General features: G+C 33.2%; 1 protein-coding gene across 3 annotated transcripts; it reads left to right on the top strand.

Moving 5' to 3' along the window:
* Positions 1-6,178: 6,178 nt before the first annotated feature.
* LOC136218671 (CASP-like protein 5B3) lies at positions 6,179-13,166 on the top strand. 3 transcript variants are annotated; one of them, XM_066005703.1, is made up of 4 exons: positions 6,179-6,581; positions 7,388-7,520; positions 7,610-7,799; positions 13,105-13,166. In XM_066005703.1, exons 1-4 carry the CDS (start codon positions 6,451-6,453, stop codon positions 13,149-13,151), a joined length of 501 nt encoding a protein of 166 aa, XP_065861775.1. In that variant the 5' UTR covers positions 6,179-6,450; the 3' UTR covers positions 13,152-13,166. The 3 variants fall into 3 exon arrangements, with proteins under 3 accessions (XP_065861775.1, XP_065861777.1, XP_065861776.1); XM_066005705.1 differs by lacking the exon at positions 13,105-13,166 and adding an exon at positions 11,222-12,899 and having other exon boundaries at positions 6,180-6,581; XM_066005704.1 differs by lacking the exon at positions 13,105-13,166 and adding an exon at positions 11,121-11,152 and having other exon boundaries at positions 6,180-6,581.
* Positions 13,167-18,944: the final 5,778 nt, after the last annotated feature.

An 18,944-nucleotide genomic window follows, 5' to 3' on the forward strand; every position in this document is an offset into this window, starting at 1 on the left:
GCTGATGCTGAGAAAACTCAAGGTGAACCTAAGTCAGCAGAGAAACTAAAAAGGCAAGTTGAGCCTGAGGAAGAAAGTGAGGAAACCCCTGAGCAACCTTTGCAAAAGCAGAAGAAAAATTCTAGGTTGAAACCAATTGATGCACCTCCTCTTGACTTTGTAGTCTCTGAAGACTCACACTTTGTGAGAAGTCAAGAAATTGATCTTGAGAAAACTCCTACTGACCAAGAAGAAGAACTGGGTGATATTGGAGGTCAGTTTCATGCTGACAAGACAGGCCCTGCTGAGCCAAGTGAGGAAGTTACTGCTAAGCAAAATAAAACTATTGATGCTGAGCAAAGAGCAACAAGTACAGGACAAGTTTGTGGAAGGCCTTGATGCTGACCTTGGTCCTATCTCTGCCTCAGAGTCACTTGACTTCATTGCTGCTGACCCCTCTTCTCAAACCAACAAGGACAGCACAGGCAAACGACTCAAACGAAAGGCTCGGAAATTTCCCATCATCGACCTTCTGGACGATTCTCCACGAAGGGAACCAATCACTACCCTCACCAAACTCCAGTTTCAATTCTTCTCCACCGTCATTGAGCCAACCCCAGACCAACTCAAGGAAAAGCATGCCTCTGTTTCTCAAGCTGAGGAATAAGCTGATCCCAAAGCTCCTCAAGGTCCTGTTTCTGCCGAGCAAGTGCTCGAAGTCCCTCCTACTCAAGACAAAGAGTTAGCAAAGGAAAATCCTGCTCAAGTCAGCTCTGAACTACCTCAACCTTCTGAAACTAATCAGCTTCAGAATGACCCTGAGCAAGTCAATATTTCTGCTGATCCACCTCTTCTAAATCCTTTAACGTAGAATGATAACCAGTCAGTTCCTACTGCTGACCTGAATAAAAGTCCAGCCGCTGACCACGCTGGCACATCTAATTCTAGACAACACCAAACACCGCCTCCATCCGGTGCTACTCATATTCCAGCCTCTGAACCACAAAATGATGAATCCTATGCTTACTTACATGCTACTAAGTCTGGACGAAGAATCATTGACTCAGCTCAAGCCTTACTTCATGATATTCATCAAACCAATGCCGATGCTGCTGGGTCTGTTAATGTTGAGCCAACACACTCAGTCTACCCTTAAGCAGGTTCGGCACACAAACATTCAACGTCAACAATATGACACTGCCCTGCTCAGGATGTATCATCAATCCTATGCCAAACTAACAGAATCTATCACTTGGATTGGGAAATCTCAAGAGTATCTCTTAAGTATGCTCAGTGCCAACATAAAGATCCCCGCTTCCACTATGGCCGATGGCATGGCAGTCTTCGACAGTCTTAGGGAAAGTATGAGTCAACTTCAACTATACTCATCCAAATTATCTCGTGCTGCTCAACAGGGAATCTTCTTTCCTCCTCCTTCCAATCCCGATGCTGGCAAAACGGGGGAGAAAGAATGCGCTGCTGGAACTCAGCAGAGAATGGGGGAGATCACTCAATCTGCCGCCGAAACTCAACAGAAGCCTGGTCCATCTTCTGTTGACCCAAGAAATCCTAGTCAGCAACAAAGAACTGTCAAAGGAAAAGGCAAAGTTCAAGTCAACTTAAAGAGATAGATTAAAAATAGCCTTAGACTTGTAATTTCATATGTGGCATATTCTATTTTTGTGCTGACTATCTATTATAAGCATCTTCTTTTCCAAACTGACTTATCTATATGCGATGCTTACCTATTATAATTCTATGCTGATCTGTCATACTTAAACTAAACATTGAACAAAGTAAAAATCTTGTGAACATAAGGAAAATACAAGTAAAATATACTCAGCACACATAACTCTGATACCTATGTGCAAAACTGAGTAACAACTACATGTTCCAAGTATTAACCATCTTTTGAAAGCTGACCAAGGCTCACTTAAATTAGATCTTGGAAGGTCTAGAATTGAACTAAGTCAGTATAGGCATGTCTTATTTTTACTCGATTAAATCTTAGAAGGTTTAGAGTTAATTTAAGTCAAAAGATGCAACCCTTACGGGCGAGTAACTTCAGAAGAATAAAAGGTAAAACAATCATGGGGAATCTCGATGTTGAGTTCCACAATTAAATACTTTTGCCAATATCAAAATGGGGGAGTTTGTTGAAACACCTTTCCACATGATTTTGATTTGACAAAATTATTTAAGTTAATCCATGATTAAGGGGCAATTAAATTTATGTGCTTTGATTTAATTATACTAATGTGTTTGTTCAATGTTGAGTACAATTATAAGTAAGAACAGAAATAAAAAGTACGACAGAATGAATTTAGCATGAGCCACAGAAGCTGAGTAGAATATAACTCAGCATAATAGAAGAAAAGTTTTCTTCAGAACACACGCTTGCAGACAAAGCTGACCGAAGAAGCTGAGTATAACACAACTCAGCATAAAAGAAGAAAAGTCCTCTTCGGAACTAAAGCTTGCAGACGAAGCTGACCATGGAAGCTGATTAGAATGCAACTCAGTATCGTCAATAACAAAGATCAAAGATAACGGCTATTAAAGTCATGCTGAGTGTTCATCAGGACAGCGCCAATGATCTGTTTGCTAAAAGACAAGATCCGACAGCTGTCTGCACCAATTCAGAAGCTTTGGAATTACGCAAGGAGACAGTTTCGAGACGCATGGGTCAACTGGTCGTTGGCTAAAATATGAAACTAGCGCTAGAAGACGAACCTGGTGGAAGAAGACAAGCCTGACGCCTGCTAATTTCAGACGACAGGATTGGCCTGCTATATCTGTATGCTGACCAGTGAATGACGGGAGGAGCCATTTGAATTCAACGAATACATCCAGATTCAAATGATTAAGGCATCAGGAATTCACTATAAAAGGACAAGTGCTTCACTTGGATCCTTAGTCGAATACTAAAAGAAAAGATCATACATACAAAGCACATTCAAACAAGAAAAGAAGATCTTACACCAAATTTCTATTCCTGTGTAAAAGCTAGATTGAATTTGTATTCATCTAAAGTGTTCTTCATCTAGAAAGAACAAGTTAGTATCAATTGTAAAAATTGAGAGAGTGGCGCCGAGTACTCGATTTTAGTACTCAGCGGTAAAGAAAATCTAAGTGTTCGGTTATAGCGCTTAGTGGGGTTGAGTAGACGAATAGAGGACGGTACTCTTGCATACTCAATTGCTTGTAAACGGTTTGTGCTCTACCTTTAAAGAGCTCAGTATTGGATTGAAAAAGTCCGGAAGGACTCTGGGGACTAGACATAGGCGGTGAGGCCGAACCAGGATAAATCTGCTGAGTAACTTCTAACCCTTTCTCCCAATATATATGTATGTGTTGTTTGCTTAAATTACTCATGATATAAATTTTATAAGCTGACACTGAGTAATCAGAGTGCTGAGTTGGAAGCTGACCTTAAGTGTTAATTCCCAACTCACAAGTAAAACGGTTCTAGTCAGTCTCTGACTAAAGCTGTCCTACATCTCTCGGCCGTGCTGACCAAAACTGAGTTAGGTAATTCAAAGAATTGATTAAGTCAGCGTAATTAATCAAAAAAGTTATAGTAGTTCCTAACCCCCCCCTTTGGAACTAATCACACGGGACCAACAGACGTAACTTTTAAAGATACCTTTCTGTATGTTAGACCTCAATATTGTTTTAAAGGTATGTTTATGGATCATATGAGGGGGTTAGAAGGCTTTATTATAAACCCTTGGATTGTTGTAGGGGATTTTAATTGTATCAAGTCTCTTGAGGAGAATCAAAGATGATTTATGCATGTTTTGGAGCGATGTAACACTTTTGTAACTTGGGTTAATTAGATGAGCTTTATTGACTTAGGTTTTACGAGTCCTTGCTTCAGTTGTCATAAGATCTCTTCTCCTCGAACTTGTATTGCTTGTCGGCTCGACATGACTCTTATAGATATAATGTTGCAGTTGCTTTTTCTCGAAGCTGTTATTCATCACCTTCCTTAAAACCGGTCTAATCATGCTCCCATTTTAGTGGATTTTAATCTGATTTCCTCTCATATTGCTAAGCCTTTCCGTTTATGGTCTAAAACACCATTGTTCTTTTAGGCAACCATATTAGATAATTGATGCATCTGATTTTCAAGGTTCTTTATTGAAGTATGAGTTTGTTGCATTTAGAGATGTAATCGAGCCGAGCCAAATTTTTCCTGTTCATGCTCGTCAAAAAATTAACGAGCTTGAGCTCTATATTTTGTTCTCACGAGCTTATTTATGTGCTTTACTCGCGAACAACTCATTGCTTATTTTCATTAATTATATTGATTTAAAATTGCTTTAACGTAAAATTACATAGTTTTGAAATCTATCAAACTAAAGTTTACACAAAACTACCTTGTTTTACATTCCCCTTTATAGAAATATTATTAGTAAAAAGTAGTCGAACCAAACTTGCTCATGAGCTTGTTCATGAACCTATAATCGAGCCTACCAGCGAGCTTTCGAACCGAATTTCGTCGTGCTCAAGTGCAGTTTGTTTATAAATCCAGCCGATTACGACCGAGTTTTTATTGAGCCAAATACTAAACCATTCATGAACGGGCTATTTACAACCCTAGTTGTTGTAATGAATCTTTATTTTTTATTTCCAAGATATTTGATCATTTATTTATTTATTCATTCATATTAGACTTAATACATCATTTGCCCCCTGAACTTGTCCAAATGGTTGATTGGCGCCCTGAACTTTCAAAGTGTCTCGATAGCCCCCTGAACTTGCATAAAATGTTCAGCTAGCCCCCTGAACTTGCGTAAAATGTAATCAATTAATCATTTGGTTGTAAAAAAGCAAGTCAAATACGGAAGATATGTTACACGTGCCTTAAAATGTTATTACATACTTCACAAAATAAAACATGTTAAAAAAGAATTTCTTACTTATTCAATTATAAAACATTTTCTTCTCTAATATTATAATCGCATATCCCGATCTTGGTCGATTTACTTTTTTAAGATGTGTGCAACATATCTTCCGCATTTAACTTACTTTTTTACAACTGAGTGATTAATTGATTACATTTTATGCGAGTTCAGGGGGCCAACTGAACATTTTATGCAAGTTCAGGGGGCTATCGAGACACTTTGAAAGTTCAGAGAGCCAATCAACCATTTTAGACAAATTCAGGGAGCAAATGATGTATTAAACCTTCATATTAAGTGTCTCTTCACAAATTAAAGCATCTACAATGAGAGTTTACATGCTCATACAAGCGGTATGAGCATCTCAAAGGCTGCAGCTGGCTTGGCAGCCTTTGAGTTAAATAATTTTTTTTATTAAAAAATTATAATATATTATTAAATTAATCAGTAGGTGGTACATGATTAATGGTTGTATTGTAGAATTATCCAATGGATATTTTAGTAGAATGAAAATTTATTAAATTGGTTTCATATTGATGATGACCCTGTTTGAGAATTAGCTGTTAGCTGATTACATTAGCTGATTTGACTAGGTGATTTGACTAACTGTTTGTGTAGACCTGTTTGGTAAAAATTAGCTGATTGATAATGACGGTTTGTGCAAAAAGACGAATAAGGGCATTAATTTTGACGCATGAGAAGAGGGAATCTATCTATTAGGGTTAAAGAAGTCCATTAATTTTAATATTCCAAAACGCTAATTGAAAAAGCTCTTTTTAATAGCTTTTTCTAAATTAGCGTTTTCATCTCAAAACTCTCTTCTAAACCTCTCTCCACCAAACACTCCAATCAGCGGTTTCAGTGGTCAAACTTCTAAAATTGGTCAAAACCGCTCTTTTTATCCATTGGAGATACTTTTAATTTAATGTAAATATCTAACTATTTAAGAGAATATTAATATTTTTTTTTTTTTTGCGATAAGAGAATATTAATATTTGAAATAATTTTTTATAACTACATCACATAAATAAAACTGTTTTTGAAGCCTTAAAAATGTAAATTTTTAAATTCAAAGAAAATAAATAATGCTTTGTTATAATTTTATATTTAAAGCTGATTTTTCATTTATTGTAAAGCTGTTTTTATTATTATTGCATATATTAATGTAATAAAAAGAAATCAAAACTGAATAGATTGAAATAAAAGAAGAGGAGGTTAATCCAACAAAATCATAATAATTATGGACCTGTGTATGTTTTTATTGCCTTTTTTATTATACGTTTGAAAGTCTAAAAGTCTACTATTAACAGCTTTGCTCTACCTGTCCCCATTTTTATAATTAGAGCCGCTCTCCCTCTCTCTCTCTCTTCTCAATCGCCATTTGTTGCTTTACTCATAATCTTCAATTGCCCAGATACGAATACAATCTTCCCTTAATTTCGCAATTGCAGTTTTTGGGTATCTTGTTTACTCCAATTAGGAGTTGAAAGATCTTTGTTTTTGTTGACGATTAGGAAGATGGGTGTTTTTGTTGATAAATTAAGAGGTTGAATTTTTGGGGAAAATGAAGGATTTTGCTGGGACTCCAGGGACTTTTACTTCTCTTGCGTTGAGGATATCACAGTGTATCTTTGCAGCCGGCTCAATTACTGCCATGGCCACCACCTCCAACTTTTTCAATTTCACTGCTTTCTGGTACTATTTTCTTTAGCTTTTTTCCCTTTTCTCAATTGATTATTTACAAATAGAGACTCTATTTACTTTGTGCTTTAAATTTAATTGACAACAAAATTTCCCCTTCTATTATTATTATCTATTTCCCTTCAAATTGATTTGAATGCCCTGCGTTCCTAATTCTTCTATGCTGAAAGAAGGATACGAATGTTGTATGATATCTGTTGGTGGAAAGTCTGGGGATATGATTGATTCTGTACTGCGCCTTTTAATCCATGCCAGAATTCTTATTTTCATAACTAATTTTGATGATTCAAGAGAAGAATGTTATAAAGATGAAGTCAAGTTAGTGACTATTTATTTAGCAGAGCAGAAGCTGCATTGTCTCTTGTTTTAGATTTAAGCCCAAAGGAAAGAGGTTCTACTGAGCTTTTTTCATGACTTTAGCACTTGCATAATAGCCATAGAATAGAATGATGCTTTAATAACACGAGATGAGTGCTGATTTTCAATTCCAATTCTTGTGAAGGGGAAGGGGAGCCTTTTTGTAGTTTCTTCTACTCCACACTTTTTGCTCAACTTTTTATAAAATTCCAAGAGTACCTTTTTCCTTCTAGTTTCTAATAGTGAATTTATTTCCAGTGTCATAATGCATTACCAAAAACTTTAGAGTGGTGCATTTAAGGTTAGCAGTGCTTTTATTTCCCCAAAATATGTTTCTCTTTCCCAAACCAAGTCTTCTAGTAGCAAGTAAAAGTGTTAAATTTTGGAATTCAAAGTCCCAAGTTATGAAATGTGAAAAGTTGAGTTTTATTTTGCTTTTGCAGCTACCTGATAGCTTCAATGGGTTTACAAGTGATATGGAGCTTTGGACTTGCATTATTGGATGCATATGCCTTGATCCGGAAGAAGGTTCTCCATAACTCAATATTGGTCAGCCTTTTTGTAGTCGGTGATTGGGTCAGCCTCGCGTAAAAGCTTCTTAATGTTTTCTAAATCTTTGGATCCTTACATTATATATATATAGTAATCTTTTTAATTTTGAACAGGTAACATGTACATTGTCTCTGGCAGCAGCTTCAGCTTCAGCTGGTATAACTATGCTATTATTTCATGATGTGGGACATTGTAATTATTATAACGAATGCCAAAAATACCAAATGTCAGTTGCATTGGCCTTTTTGAGCTGGATCACCCTTTCTGTATCATCTCTTATTATGCTATGGCTACTGAGTGCAGGTTAGACTATTTCTTTCTTGTATTTTGTTTCATAACACATTACACATTACACATACCATCTGTCTAATCTCATAGATTCACATTGTCATTGTCAATACAAAAAGAAACAAACCAAGAAAGAATATATATATAACTCCACTCCATACATACTTCCAATTAGTTTGGAATTGCCAATGAATGGATTGTAGCATTTTGATAAAAGAAGAGATGTTCTTGAACTTTTATGTGTTGAGCTCCTACATTTTAGTTTTAGTTTGTTACATTGACTCCTTGATCAATCATAATTGCACTAATTAGCGAGATAGTTGTGAACATCAAGAATATTTTGTTTACTGTTTGAAAATAGGTATTCATATTTGATGTGGCTATTTAGAAACTTCATTTTTGAATGGAAAAGAATGCAAATGAGCAAGCCATGTATGTTTTTAGCTGGTTTTAAAGTTCACAACTAAGTATCTCGTTAGTTAGAGTTAATGTGTGTGATTATAATTGATCAATGATGAATACGTAACATTTTTGTAACAAAAACAAGTGGAATTGATGAAGCATATGATTAGAAAGGGTAAGATAAGTTATGTTGAATTGAAATAGTCATATATGTAATGTTTATTTAAGTGGATACCCAACCTCTTATTAAAAAAAAAAAAAAATGAAACAAGTAATCGTGCTGGAATCATGTCATTGTCATGTGCAGACAGAGAAGAGGTTAGGCATAATTTGTATTTTATTTAACTTATTTTAAAGTGCTAGTTTATGTGGGATGCATGGATCATATTCCTTTCGGGAAAAGCATCATCACAACCGATTTTTGCCGATTTGATCGTCTTCCCATCTTTTTTTTTTTTTTGTCACACTAGGCTACTGCATGCTCAATTAGTTAAATTGTACATATATAATCCAGTTAAAGAGCGAAACTTTTTTTACATGTGAAATTATATTCTTTATAGTTTGGAATAAGATTATTGTAGTTTCTTTGTTGTCTGATCACACGCAACTTGAATTTTGAATGCTGATAAAATGAATAATATTATGTTGACATGGACTTAATTAACTAAAAATAAACAAAAGATGATTGATCAAAATCAGAATAATGATGGGGTTGAAGATGCTTTTTGCTGCTCTTTATTGGATCAGAATCTGCTAAAACTGGGGTGTTATTATTATAAGAGAAGAAAATATAGGCTCCTCAAAATTTCATCATTTTAGGGCATACTGCTTATCTTTAAATTAGGACTTTGGAATGTTTCTTGGGCAATTTCAAATACTATATGTTGAAGTTGAAACTAGAATGATGAATTTTTTATTTTAACATTTATTAACAAAATTATTCTAGAAAAATGAATGAATTCAATTGAGGTTTTTTCATCCTTGTCTTGTCATTGTATACAACAATAAATAGAAGGGTAAATTTCAAAAAAAAAAACCCTGTGGTTTCACTTTTTTGCCAAAAAAGGATTGTGGTTTTTCCGTTACACTATTTACGGATTTGGTGAAGATGCCGTTAATTTGCTGACATGGCTGAAGGGCAATTATAGATTTTTAAAAAAATTAGGGTAAATTTAAAAAAAAAACCCTGTGGTTTCACTTTTTTGCAGAAAAAGGACTATGGTTTTTTTTCTTTTCAAATACAGGACTGTGATTTATTCTTTACACTATTTACGGATTTGGTGAAGATGTCGTTTATTTGCTAACGTGGCTGAAGAGTAAATATGGATTTTTAAAAAAATTGATCAATAAATTTTTTATAACTATTTTGGGTCTACAATATTTACCGATGAATTTTTTATAACTATTTTGTGGCTACAATATTGACTATAAAATCTCACATGAGCGCAATCTCACATGGTTGTTCAAAGCCTTTTATAGTCAATTTTTTTAAAAAACTCATATTTGCCCTTCAGCCACGTCTGCAAATAAACGACATCTTCACCAAATCCGTAAATAGTGTAATGGAATAAATCACAGTCCTGTATTTGAAAAGAAAAAAAAACCACAATCATTTTTCTGCAAAAAGTGAAACCATAGGGTTGTTTTTAAAAAAATTTATCCCAATTTTTTTAAAAACTCATAATTGCCCTTCAGCCACGTCAGCAAATTAACGGCATCTTCACCAAATCCGTAAATAGTGTAACGGAATAAACCACAGTCCTGTATTTGAAACGAAAAAAACCACAGAGGTTTTTTTTGAAATTTACCCTAAATAGAATTAAAATATTTTCAAGATTTGTTAAGATGGGTAAAAAGAAAAGAAATAAACAAGGTTGCTTTAAAATGACAAGACAATTATTCGTTTAAATTAGGTCTTAGTTTGATTTTAGAAAATTTAAGTTATTTAATATGGAATAGACGTGAGAGGAGACAATATCGAAGAATTAATTTGGCGAATGAAGTTGCAAAGTCCGTACCTACCACTCAATATGAAAACAAAAATGTAAAAGAAAGAATAGGACACTTGTCATAGCCAAGCCAACTATACCAACCTTTTTTCCCTTTCGCCAAACAACCATACCAACTGGATTTTATTTTTACTTTACATTAACAAGAAATATCCAAATTAATACTAAAATGATAGAGGAAAATCATTCTTTATGCATAGGATATCGTAAGAGGTTAAATAAGACATCGGCCCTGTTTGGGAATTAGATGTTAGCTGTTAGCTGATTACATTAGCCGTTAACTGTTAGCTGATTTGACTAGCTGTTTGTGTAGACCTGTTTGGCAAAAATTAGCTGATTGATAATAGCGGTTTGTGCAAAAAGACGAATAAGGGCATTAATTTTGGCGCAGGAAAAGAGGGAGTCTATCTATTAGGGTTAAAGAAGTCCATTAATTTTAATATTCCAAAACGCTAATTGAAAAAGCTCATTTTAAGAGCTTTTTCTAAATTAGCGTTTTCATCTCGAACCTCTCTCCACCAAACACTCCAATCAGCGGTTTCAGTGGTCAAACCTCTAAAATTGGTCAAAACCACTCTTTTTATCCCAAAATGCTCTTTACCAAACATGGCCATCGTCTAACAAGTTCATGAGCATCCACCTTCAAACTTAAAACTCTAGCCAATGAAAAAGCTAGCTGATTCATCAATGTCTGTAGCCACAAGTTCACATCCATGACTGTCTTATTTGAAGAGACTACAAGCCGCTTAAAAGGGTGTTTAGTTCGCATAGATGTATTCAAAAAGACATATAAGAAGAAAATCTGAAAGTGAATGATGTATCTGTAGGATTAAGTAATGTGAATCTTTGTATTTCCTTATTATGATTCATACAGAATATATATATAGTTAAAGTATCCTAAGTCCTCTATGATTTTAATACACAGGTAAGACCAGAAGATAGGGGTTGCAGAATATCTTAATGTCTAGCTATAGGATAAAGTGTTTGTATACAATTCTAATTATCCAAAAATATATGCACTAACAGCCCCCGTAAGCTGATGTCGAGGTCGAAGTTGAAGACGATCTCGAAGGAGTAGAAAGCAAGTACTGGATAGAGGCTTGGTTAAAATATCGACAGCCTGATCATCTCTAGGGATAAAACAAACGGACTAGAACTCATTACCAACTTGCTCCCGAACAAAGTGATAATCGAGTTCTACGTGTTTTGTAAAACGGGGTTGACAGTAATATAGATGGCACCAACATTGTCACACCAAAGCTAAACCGGTAGAGGAATGGGAATTCGAAGTTCGCGAAAAAGAGACTGAATCCAAAGGAGCTCAACAATGGCATTGGCAACAGTCTTGTATTCACTTTTTGTGGAGGACCCTGTGATTGTAGGCTGCTTACGAGTGTTCCAAGAGATAAGACTATGTCCAAGATACACACAAAATGCACCGGTGGAGCAACTATCATCTGGAGAACCACCCTAATCATTGTCGGAATAGCAATGAATAAAAGTAATTGGTGTGGAGGAAAGGATAATTCGATGATCACCGGAGCCATGAATATACGGAATAACTCGTTTGATGCCTTTCCTATGCTCATCGGTGGGGCAATGAAGAAATTGACAAAGTTTGTTGATGGAGAAAGCAATATCTGGTCGAGTTAAAGTAAGATATTGTAATGCCCTAACAATGTTGCGATATTATCCCTCGAAGAAAGAGATGTGCCATGTTCTTTGGACAAGTTGGGAGTCATAGCCATCGAGGTAGAGCATGGTTTACAATCCTTCATTTTGACAATGTCAATTATATCACCATCATATTTTGTCTGAGACAGGTGAATACCTTTTCTTTTAAATAGGTGATTTCAAGACCAAAAAAGTACGAGGCACGACCAAGATTGCGAATTTGATTTGGGAATTCCTTCTCAATAGCCTGAATAGTATGATTAATCAAAGCGGAACTAGTGCCGATGACTAGTATATCATCCACATAACAGAGAATAAAAATTTTATCAATAGCAGTGTGGCGTGTGAAAAGGGAGTTGTCAGTCTGTGACATACTTAAACCAAGATGACAGAAAAATTGTTTCAGACGTAAGAGCCACTCACGAGGAGCCTGTTTGAAACCGTGGAGTGATTTTTGTAGGAGGCAGACATGATTAGGATGGTCAATGTCTTTGAAACCTTGGAGTTGCTCCATATAAATCGTTTCATTGAGATGACCATGAAGAAAAGCATTGGAAACATCCAATTGATTGATGGACAAATTATTAGCAGCCACAAGAGAAAAAATGATATGAATGGTAGTTTCTTTGACCGCGGGATTAAATGTTTCCTTGTAGTCCAAACCTGATTATTGTGTGAGTTCATGAGCAACCAAACGCACTTTGTAGTGCTCAACTGATCCATCGGCTCTCAATTTAGTGTGAAAGAGCCAACGACAAGTAATGATGTTGCACTTTATTGTTTTATTATTAATTATTATTATATTTACCAGTAATGAGATGATAGATACTCCTCAATAATAAATTATTAATAAAAAATGAAATAAGGAGTGATGCTTTTAGGGTGTGTTTGGTATGACGTAGTTCAATGTAATGTAATCAAAGTTGTAATGTAATCAACTTTGTAATGTAATGGAATGGAATGGTGATTCCATTACCATGTTTGGTTAAAAAAATGATGAAATGTAATTGCATTACATTACTTATGTTTGCTTAGTTAAATATAATCGCAAAATTTTATTTACATAATTAAAATCAACAAAAAAAAAATACGAAAATCGTGAAATTAGTATATAATTTTCCGTGTTTTCATTGTATTTTTTACATTTTTCTCGTTTTTCGTTTTCCTTTTTCACCGTTTTTTCTATTTCTCATTTTCTTATTTTTTTATTTTTCTTTTTTTGCTTATTTTTGTAGGTTTTCTAGTTTTTGTGTTTTTGAGAATGATAAGAAGTGAGATTTGACAAATGAGAGGTTAGATGAAACTTTAAAGATAGAAATTAGAATTACTTGTTGGATGTAATGAGAATTCAATCCTTTTTTTTTATGTAATGGAAATTACAATAGTTGTTAAATAAAATTTAATCTATGGATTTCTCATTCCATTACAATAAAATTTTAAAGTGCAACCAAACATAGTAATGACTCTTCAATGTAATGGGCATTCCATTACAAAGCTCATTACATCTTACCAAACAGGCCCTTAATGATTTGAAGAACCATTAAGAGACCGTTGAAGTTGATTTTTAATTCTCTCTCCTTAAATTTTATGTTAAGAGCTAAACTACTAGGTTGTTGGAGTTGCTCTAAGGGATGGACAGTAAGGGATGAACAATGGTCTTATCCCTCAAATCTTATACCAAAGAATGAGTGAGATAAGCTTATGTAATTTTAATATGATGGAAAAATTCATATTATTCCTCAAATCAATGTATTATTTTATCTCCATCTCTATCCAAAATATCAAACATGGAATAATAATTATTCACTATTTTATTTTTATCTCTATCTCTATCTCAATTTTAATCTTTTATCTTTATCCATATTCCAACATTTATTGTTATCTCTATCCTATCAAATAGTAAACGTCTGTTAGTGATTTAAGTAGTGACTCTTGAGTGTGTTTTTAACTCAAACTATTCAAAATTTAACTTAAGAGGCTAATAAAAGAGTGACTAAAAGCCTAATAATGGGTTTCGTACCATGGTTACAAACAACTTACTAAAATGTACGAATAAATTTGTTTATGAAATTTGATATAACAATGTCAAACCAATACGTTTTAAATTTTCAATTACTTTAGAAGTAAAATCGACATTATTTAATAAGTTTAAAGGTACATTTTTAAGTTAAGTGTACATTCCCGAAAAAACAAATTTGAAGCTTAAATCTCTAATTATACAACTTGGTACTTTTTAAGTGTGTATAAATAGGTTGAAGCCCCCCTGCTAATATATGTAGTTGGGATAATCGGCAAATTTATCCTAATATTTCTCAGTAAAAGTGTAGATTTAGTTTTAATATGTGAAATTGTGTAAATTTAAGGGTCAAATATATGAATATCATAATTAAGTACAAAATTACAACTAAGTCATATCATCAATCTTAATTCTTAATATATCATTATTCTTTGTATATTATGATTTTATACTGTAATTTAAAAATTCTAAACTCCAATTCATAAATCATAAACTCTATAAAATATATTCTAGACTCCTAATTTATAAATTCTCATTCTTAAAATATATTAAAAATACTGATTTTATTAGTTTGACATAATCTAAAATGATGACTTGATATAGTTGTAAATAGTTTTTAAAATATGAATTTCTGTGTAATTTTCCCTAAATGTATCCCTAACGTTTTTAAGTAAAATCAATTTTAGTCTTGCACTATCAAAAATTTGAAAAGACTAATTTAAATGTTACGTAAGTGTCATATCGGACCTGCAAACAAATTTGTCGATAAATTGAAACAGTTTCATACATTTTTTGTTGGTTTTTTTTTTTTGTAATTAACTTATATGTATGAGATTTAGTTTTTAACATTCTAATAGAATTTTTGTAATTTTGTTAATAATACACTAAATATATTAAACAGTTGATATTTGGAATGTTTGAAATAACAATTAAATACCAGTCAAACAGTTTTTTCTACCTGACCGCCAGAACCACCCCTACGATGGATGGTTTCCTGCCCCGTGACTATTGGAACTACCTCTATTATGGATGGTATGGACCTTTTGTTTCCGACAAATTAAGGTTCTGAGTTGTTAATTAACACATTGAGTTTGTATTTAATTACAAAATTCAACTTGATTAATATACAGTGGCGGAGCCAGGACTCCAAGTTCGGGGGGCTCCACTATATGTAGAATTTTTTTTTTGTGTGACGACTTAAGAATTTGATTCTTACTAAAAATGTATTTATATACAAAAGTTGTTCTGATTATTTTTTTTCCAGTATGTTCATTCTTTACTTGTAATTGATTGAGCTAAAATATGAAAATACCTAAACTAATAGGATTCTATTTAATTTTATGCCTAAAACTAAAATCCATAAATATTATCAATTCGATTCAATTCATCAATTAAATCGAATTCAATTCAATTCAATTCACCAAGTTTTTAATAAGTTTTAATAAAAACAAATAAACGAAATTAATCCCCAGCATAGTAAATAAATCATAATTTAAATTAAAGTAACTAGAAATGTTAAATTATACCCTAAATTACATACCTTAAATTAAACTCTAAATTAGAAATTTCTAAATTTTAAATTTTAAATTAAAAATCTTAAAATTAGTTATAATTACTAAAGGATCTCTAAGAAAATAAAATATTAATAGTCCCCTAAATTAGAAATTTCACAAAAAAAAACCCCAATTTAACAATTTCTAATTTAAAAATCATGAAACTAAATCTATAAATAAAATAAAGAATAAAAAAACTTACTTAAAGTTAGAAGTTGAGTGAAAATAAAAATTAATTGATCAATTGAAATTTCAAAACAAATAAGGATCAATTTGAAAAATATCCAATGTCAAAACATTTTCTTCCTTGCTTTCTCTGGGTCGAAAGAAAAAAAAAAGAGAAAGCAAAAGTAAATAAAAAGAAAGAGATAGGAAGGGCATCTCTTTCTTTTTTTAACCCGCAACAGCCCAAAACGACGTCGTTTTGAACTGTTTAGGGTTAAAAAAAATAAAATAAAAGATGGAAGGGGGAAAATGCCCTTCCCATCTTCGAAGAAGAAGACATCTCTGTCTTCTTTTTCTTCAGCCGTCATGGCTGGAGGGGCTCCAGCCATGGCGGCCCCTGGTAAAGCCAAGATTCAAAACCCCCATTTAGGGTGTTTCTGGCGGAGCCGGAGGATTAGACGACTCTCCCCGCCCCTTTGGTTCCGCCCCTGTTAATATATGATATGCAATAAATTTCTCTAAGTTTATAAAAATGACTCAATCTTACTTTTAAAATTCAAATCTAACTTAATTTTAAAAGGTTTTACATTCGTAGGTAAAAATTGATTTTGAACCATTCAAATAATATATATATATATAAAATTGAACTTCAGCAAATTCATTTTAGCAAATTTTTTTACATACAAACATAAAAAAGTTGGCCCCTCTAATACACCAATTTCATATTCGCCTCTAGCCACAATGTAAGAAGAAATTATATGGTGCTATGGCAATCTAGAACACAATTTGTGAGTCGCATAATAAAATTTGTGAGTCACATAATCAATGCGGTTATACGATTTAACAAAATTTAGGTACAATTTTTTTAATTTGTGAGTCACATAATCATCCATCCAATTGGATAATACAATTGAATGACAACTTTTACAAAATTTAGGTACAATGGAAGACTTTTTTTTTTCCTTCTTTCTTCTTCTTTTCTTTCTTTTATAAGGTAAAATGAAAGACTTAAAATCATAAATATGATGCAATTGAGGAATGTAAATAAAAATTTAAATAATACAATCAAGAATTATAATTTTAAATTTGGGTGACGAATATAATTTTAATTTCGGTCATATTCAATGACCAATACTGAAATGTTTCGCTAAGAGGCAATTCTACATCTATGTATATAATTTTGTTCTTCACGATATAAAATCTAATTATATTTTTCTCGACCAATTTTTATTTAATCTCATTTTACATATTTCTCAGTTTAAATTTTTCTCAAAAGATAATTTGGCTTGTACTCTCAACTCTCAGTCTTTCGAAAACAGGGGAACCAAAACCATCCCTAATATCTACACCCCTAGTCATACTTTTAATTAATATGAGTTATTAATATAAATAAAGATGTTATATGCATATTGATAAAAAAAATCTATTTTTAATTATATAAATAGATTCATATATAATAAGTATATAAATATCTATATTTGATTGTTTTTGAAGCTCACATAGATATATAAATAAAATTTTAACACCTTTTTCATTTCAAACATTATTTGTTCCTTCATAAACTACACTAATTTTATCTCTCAATTTATTTTGATATAGGATGAAATAAACAGGCCTACACCGAATCGGTGAATTGGGCTTACACCATAGGCCCACACTGAATGAAATGAATAAGTTGTAACATGTGTAACGGTTGGGAGCTTTAACATGAAGGTTAACCATCTTAACTAACTAGATACGTGGACCAATAGACATTTATGATTTCAAAAATACGCTCCCTTTCTCTAGAACACGTCTTGAGATCATTTACAATAGTCAATGTATTCATCTCTCGCAAGCCAAGTATGCGGGTGACATAATTGATAGGGTCGAGATGAAGGATTATAAACTGTGTGCTACACCCATGGCCACAATCCCGAACTTATCACGTGAACATGGTTCTCCATTGGCATCCAGGGATGAATATCGGAGTATTGTTGGTGCATTACAGTACTTAACATTAACTCGATCTGATATTGCCTTTTCTGTTAACAAGCTATGTTAATTTCTTCACAAACCGACAGATGAGAATTGTAACGGGGGTAAAACGTGTTATTCGCTATTTTTATGGATCTCAAACCCATGGTATTTCTTTCTCTTCAAAACTGATTCATGATATTCACTGTTATTCTCACTATACTATGTTTCCTTTCATATGACACAAGATACATAACAAATATTTCTTTTCGTGTCGTCTGATTGTTTTTCGTGACAATATATTAAAATTATGTCATCTGAAAGCTTAATTGTAAACCAGCTAAATTCACATGTGGCCTTTCAATGACAGAATTCTCTCATCTAAAGAAAACACGTGTTTAATTAAAAAGTTACTTAACCATCAGATGACATTTGTGATAAATGACTGTCATTGTATTCAGAAAACAAAAAAGGCGGCAAATGAAATTTCACTTACGCGGCCAGCTAAAACGGGTCCCAAATTTAAGGTGCTCAAAATGTTTGACTAAAATTTTAGCTCATATATAAAGCATAACTTAGAGACTAAATTAGGTTTTGCCTTCAGGTCAGGCTTCATCTCTCTCACCCCTCTCTTTGGCTATCTCTGGTTGCTTCTACATGCAAATCACTGAGACTGAGATCAAAACACGGTAATGGTAAGCCATATTTACTTCGTTCCTCGATGTATTAGAGTTTCATTGTTCCTTCATCTATCTTTTCCTCATCCGATTTACTCTTGAGGATGTGGATTTCAGCTACTAGAATAAGGATCTATTAATTTTGAAAGTTACCGTTGAAAAGGTTAGATCTCTCGCTTAGATACACTAATTTTACTGTATTCATTGTGAGATTCACCAATGAAAACTTGGGTCTTTATCTTACAGGTGGGCAATATACTCCATGATGTTGTTATGTGTGATGCTGAGATAAGTAGATCTTGCTCTTCTTATTTGCAAATATTATTAACAATAAGGATTATGAACTGATCCGATTCCCTTTTTATTTGAAAATAATATTTGCAGGGATAGTAAGAATGCTTATGTACATAGGAAGGTTGATGGAAGAGATGGTCAATCAGTTCATGCCTATAACATGGGAAAAATTCTTATTGAGTATGTGCATGAAGCTTGTATGTTAGCTTGTATGAATATGTATGTGCATAAAGCTTGTATGAATATTGGTATGAACTGCCAAGTAAAGGGTTATGTATGAAGTTTGCATGTGAGTTATATTACAATGAACTGATTTTGTTTGTATACCTTAATCAGGCATGAGTATGTAAGAACTGAACATGCATGTATGAAGCACAGTCATATAGTGAAGGGTTGTGTATAAATCATATTGG

The sequence above is a fragment of the Euphorbia lathyris genome, chromosome 2 (genome assembly GCF_963576675.1).
Source record: "Euphorbia lathyris chromosome 2, ddEupLath1.1, whole genome shotgun sequence".
Classification (NCBI taxonomy): domain Eukaryota; kingdom Viridiplantae; phylum Streptophyta; class Magnoliopsida; order Malpighiales; family Euphorbiaceae; genus Euphorbia; species Euphorbia lathyris.

Coding starts and splice junctions, on each gene's coding strand:
- LOC136218671 (XM_066005703.1), top strand. CDS start 6,451: ATGAAGGATTTTGCTGGGACTCCAGGGACTTTTACTTCTCTTGCGTTG. Junction 6,582..7,387: donor TTCAATTTCACTGCTTTCTG/GTACTATTTTCT, acceptor TTGCTTTTGCAG/CTACCTGATAGCTTCAATGG. Junction 7,521..7,609: donor TTTTTGTAGTCGGTGATTGG/GTCAGCCTCGCG, acceptor AATTTTGAACAG/GTAACATGTACATTGTCTCT.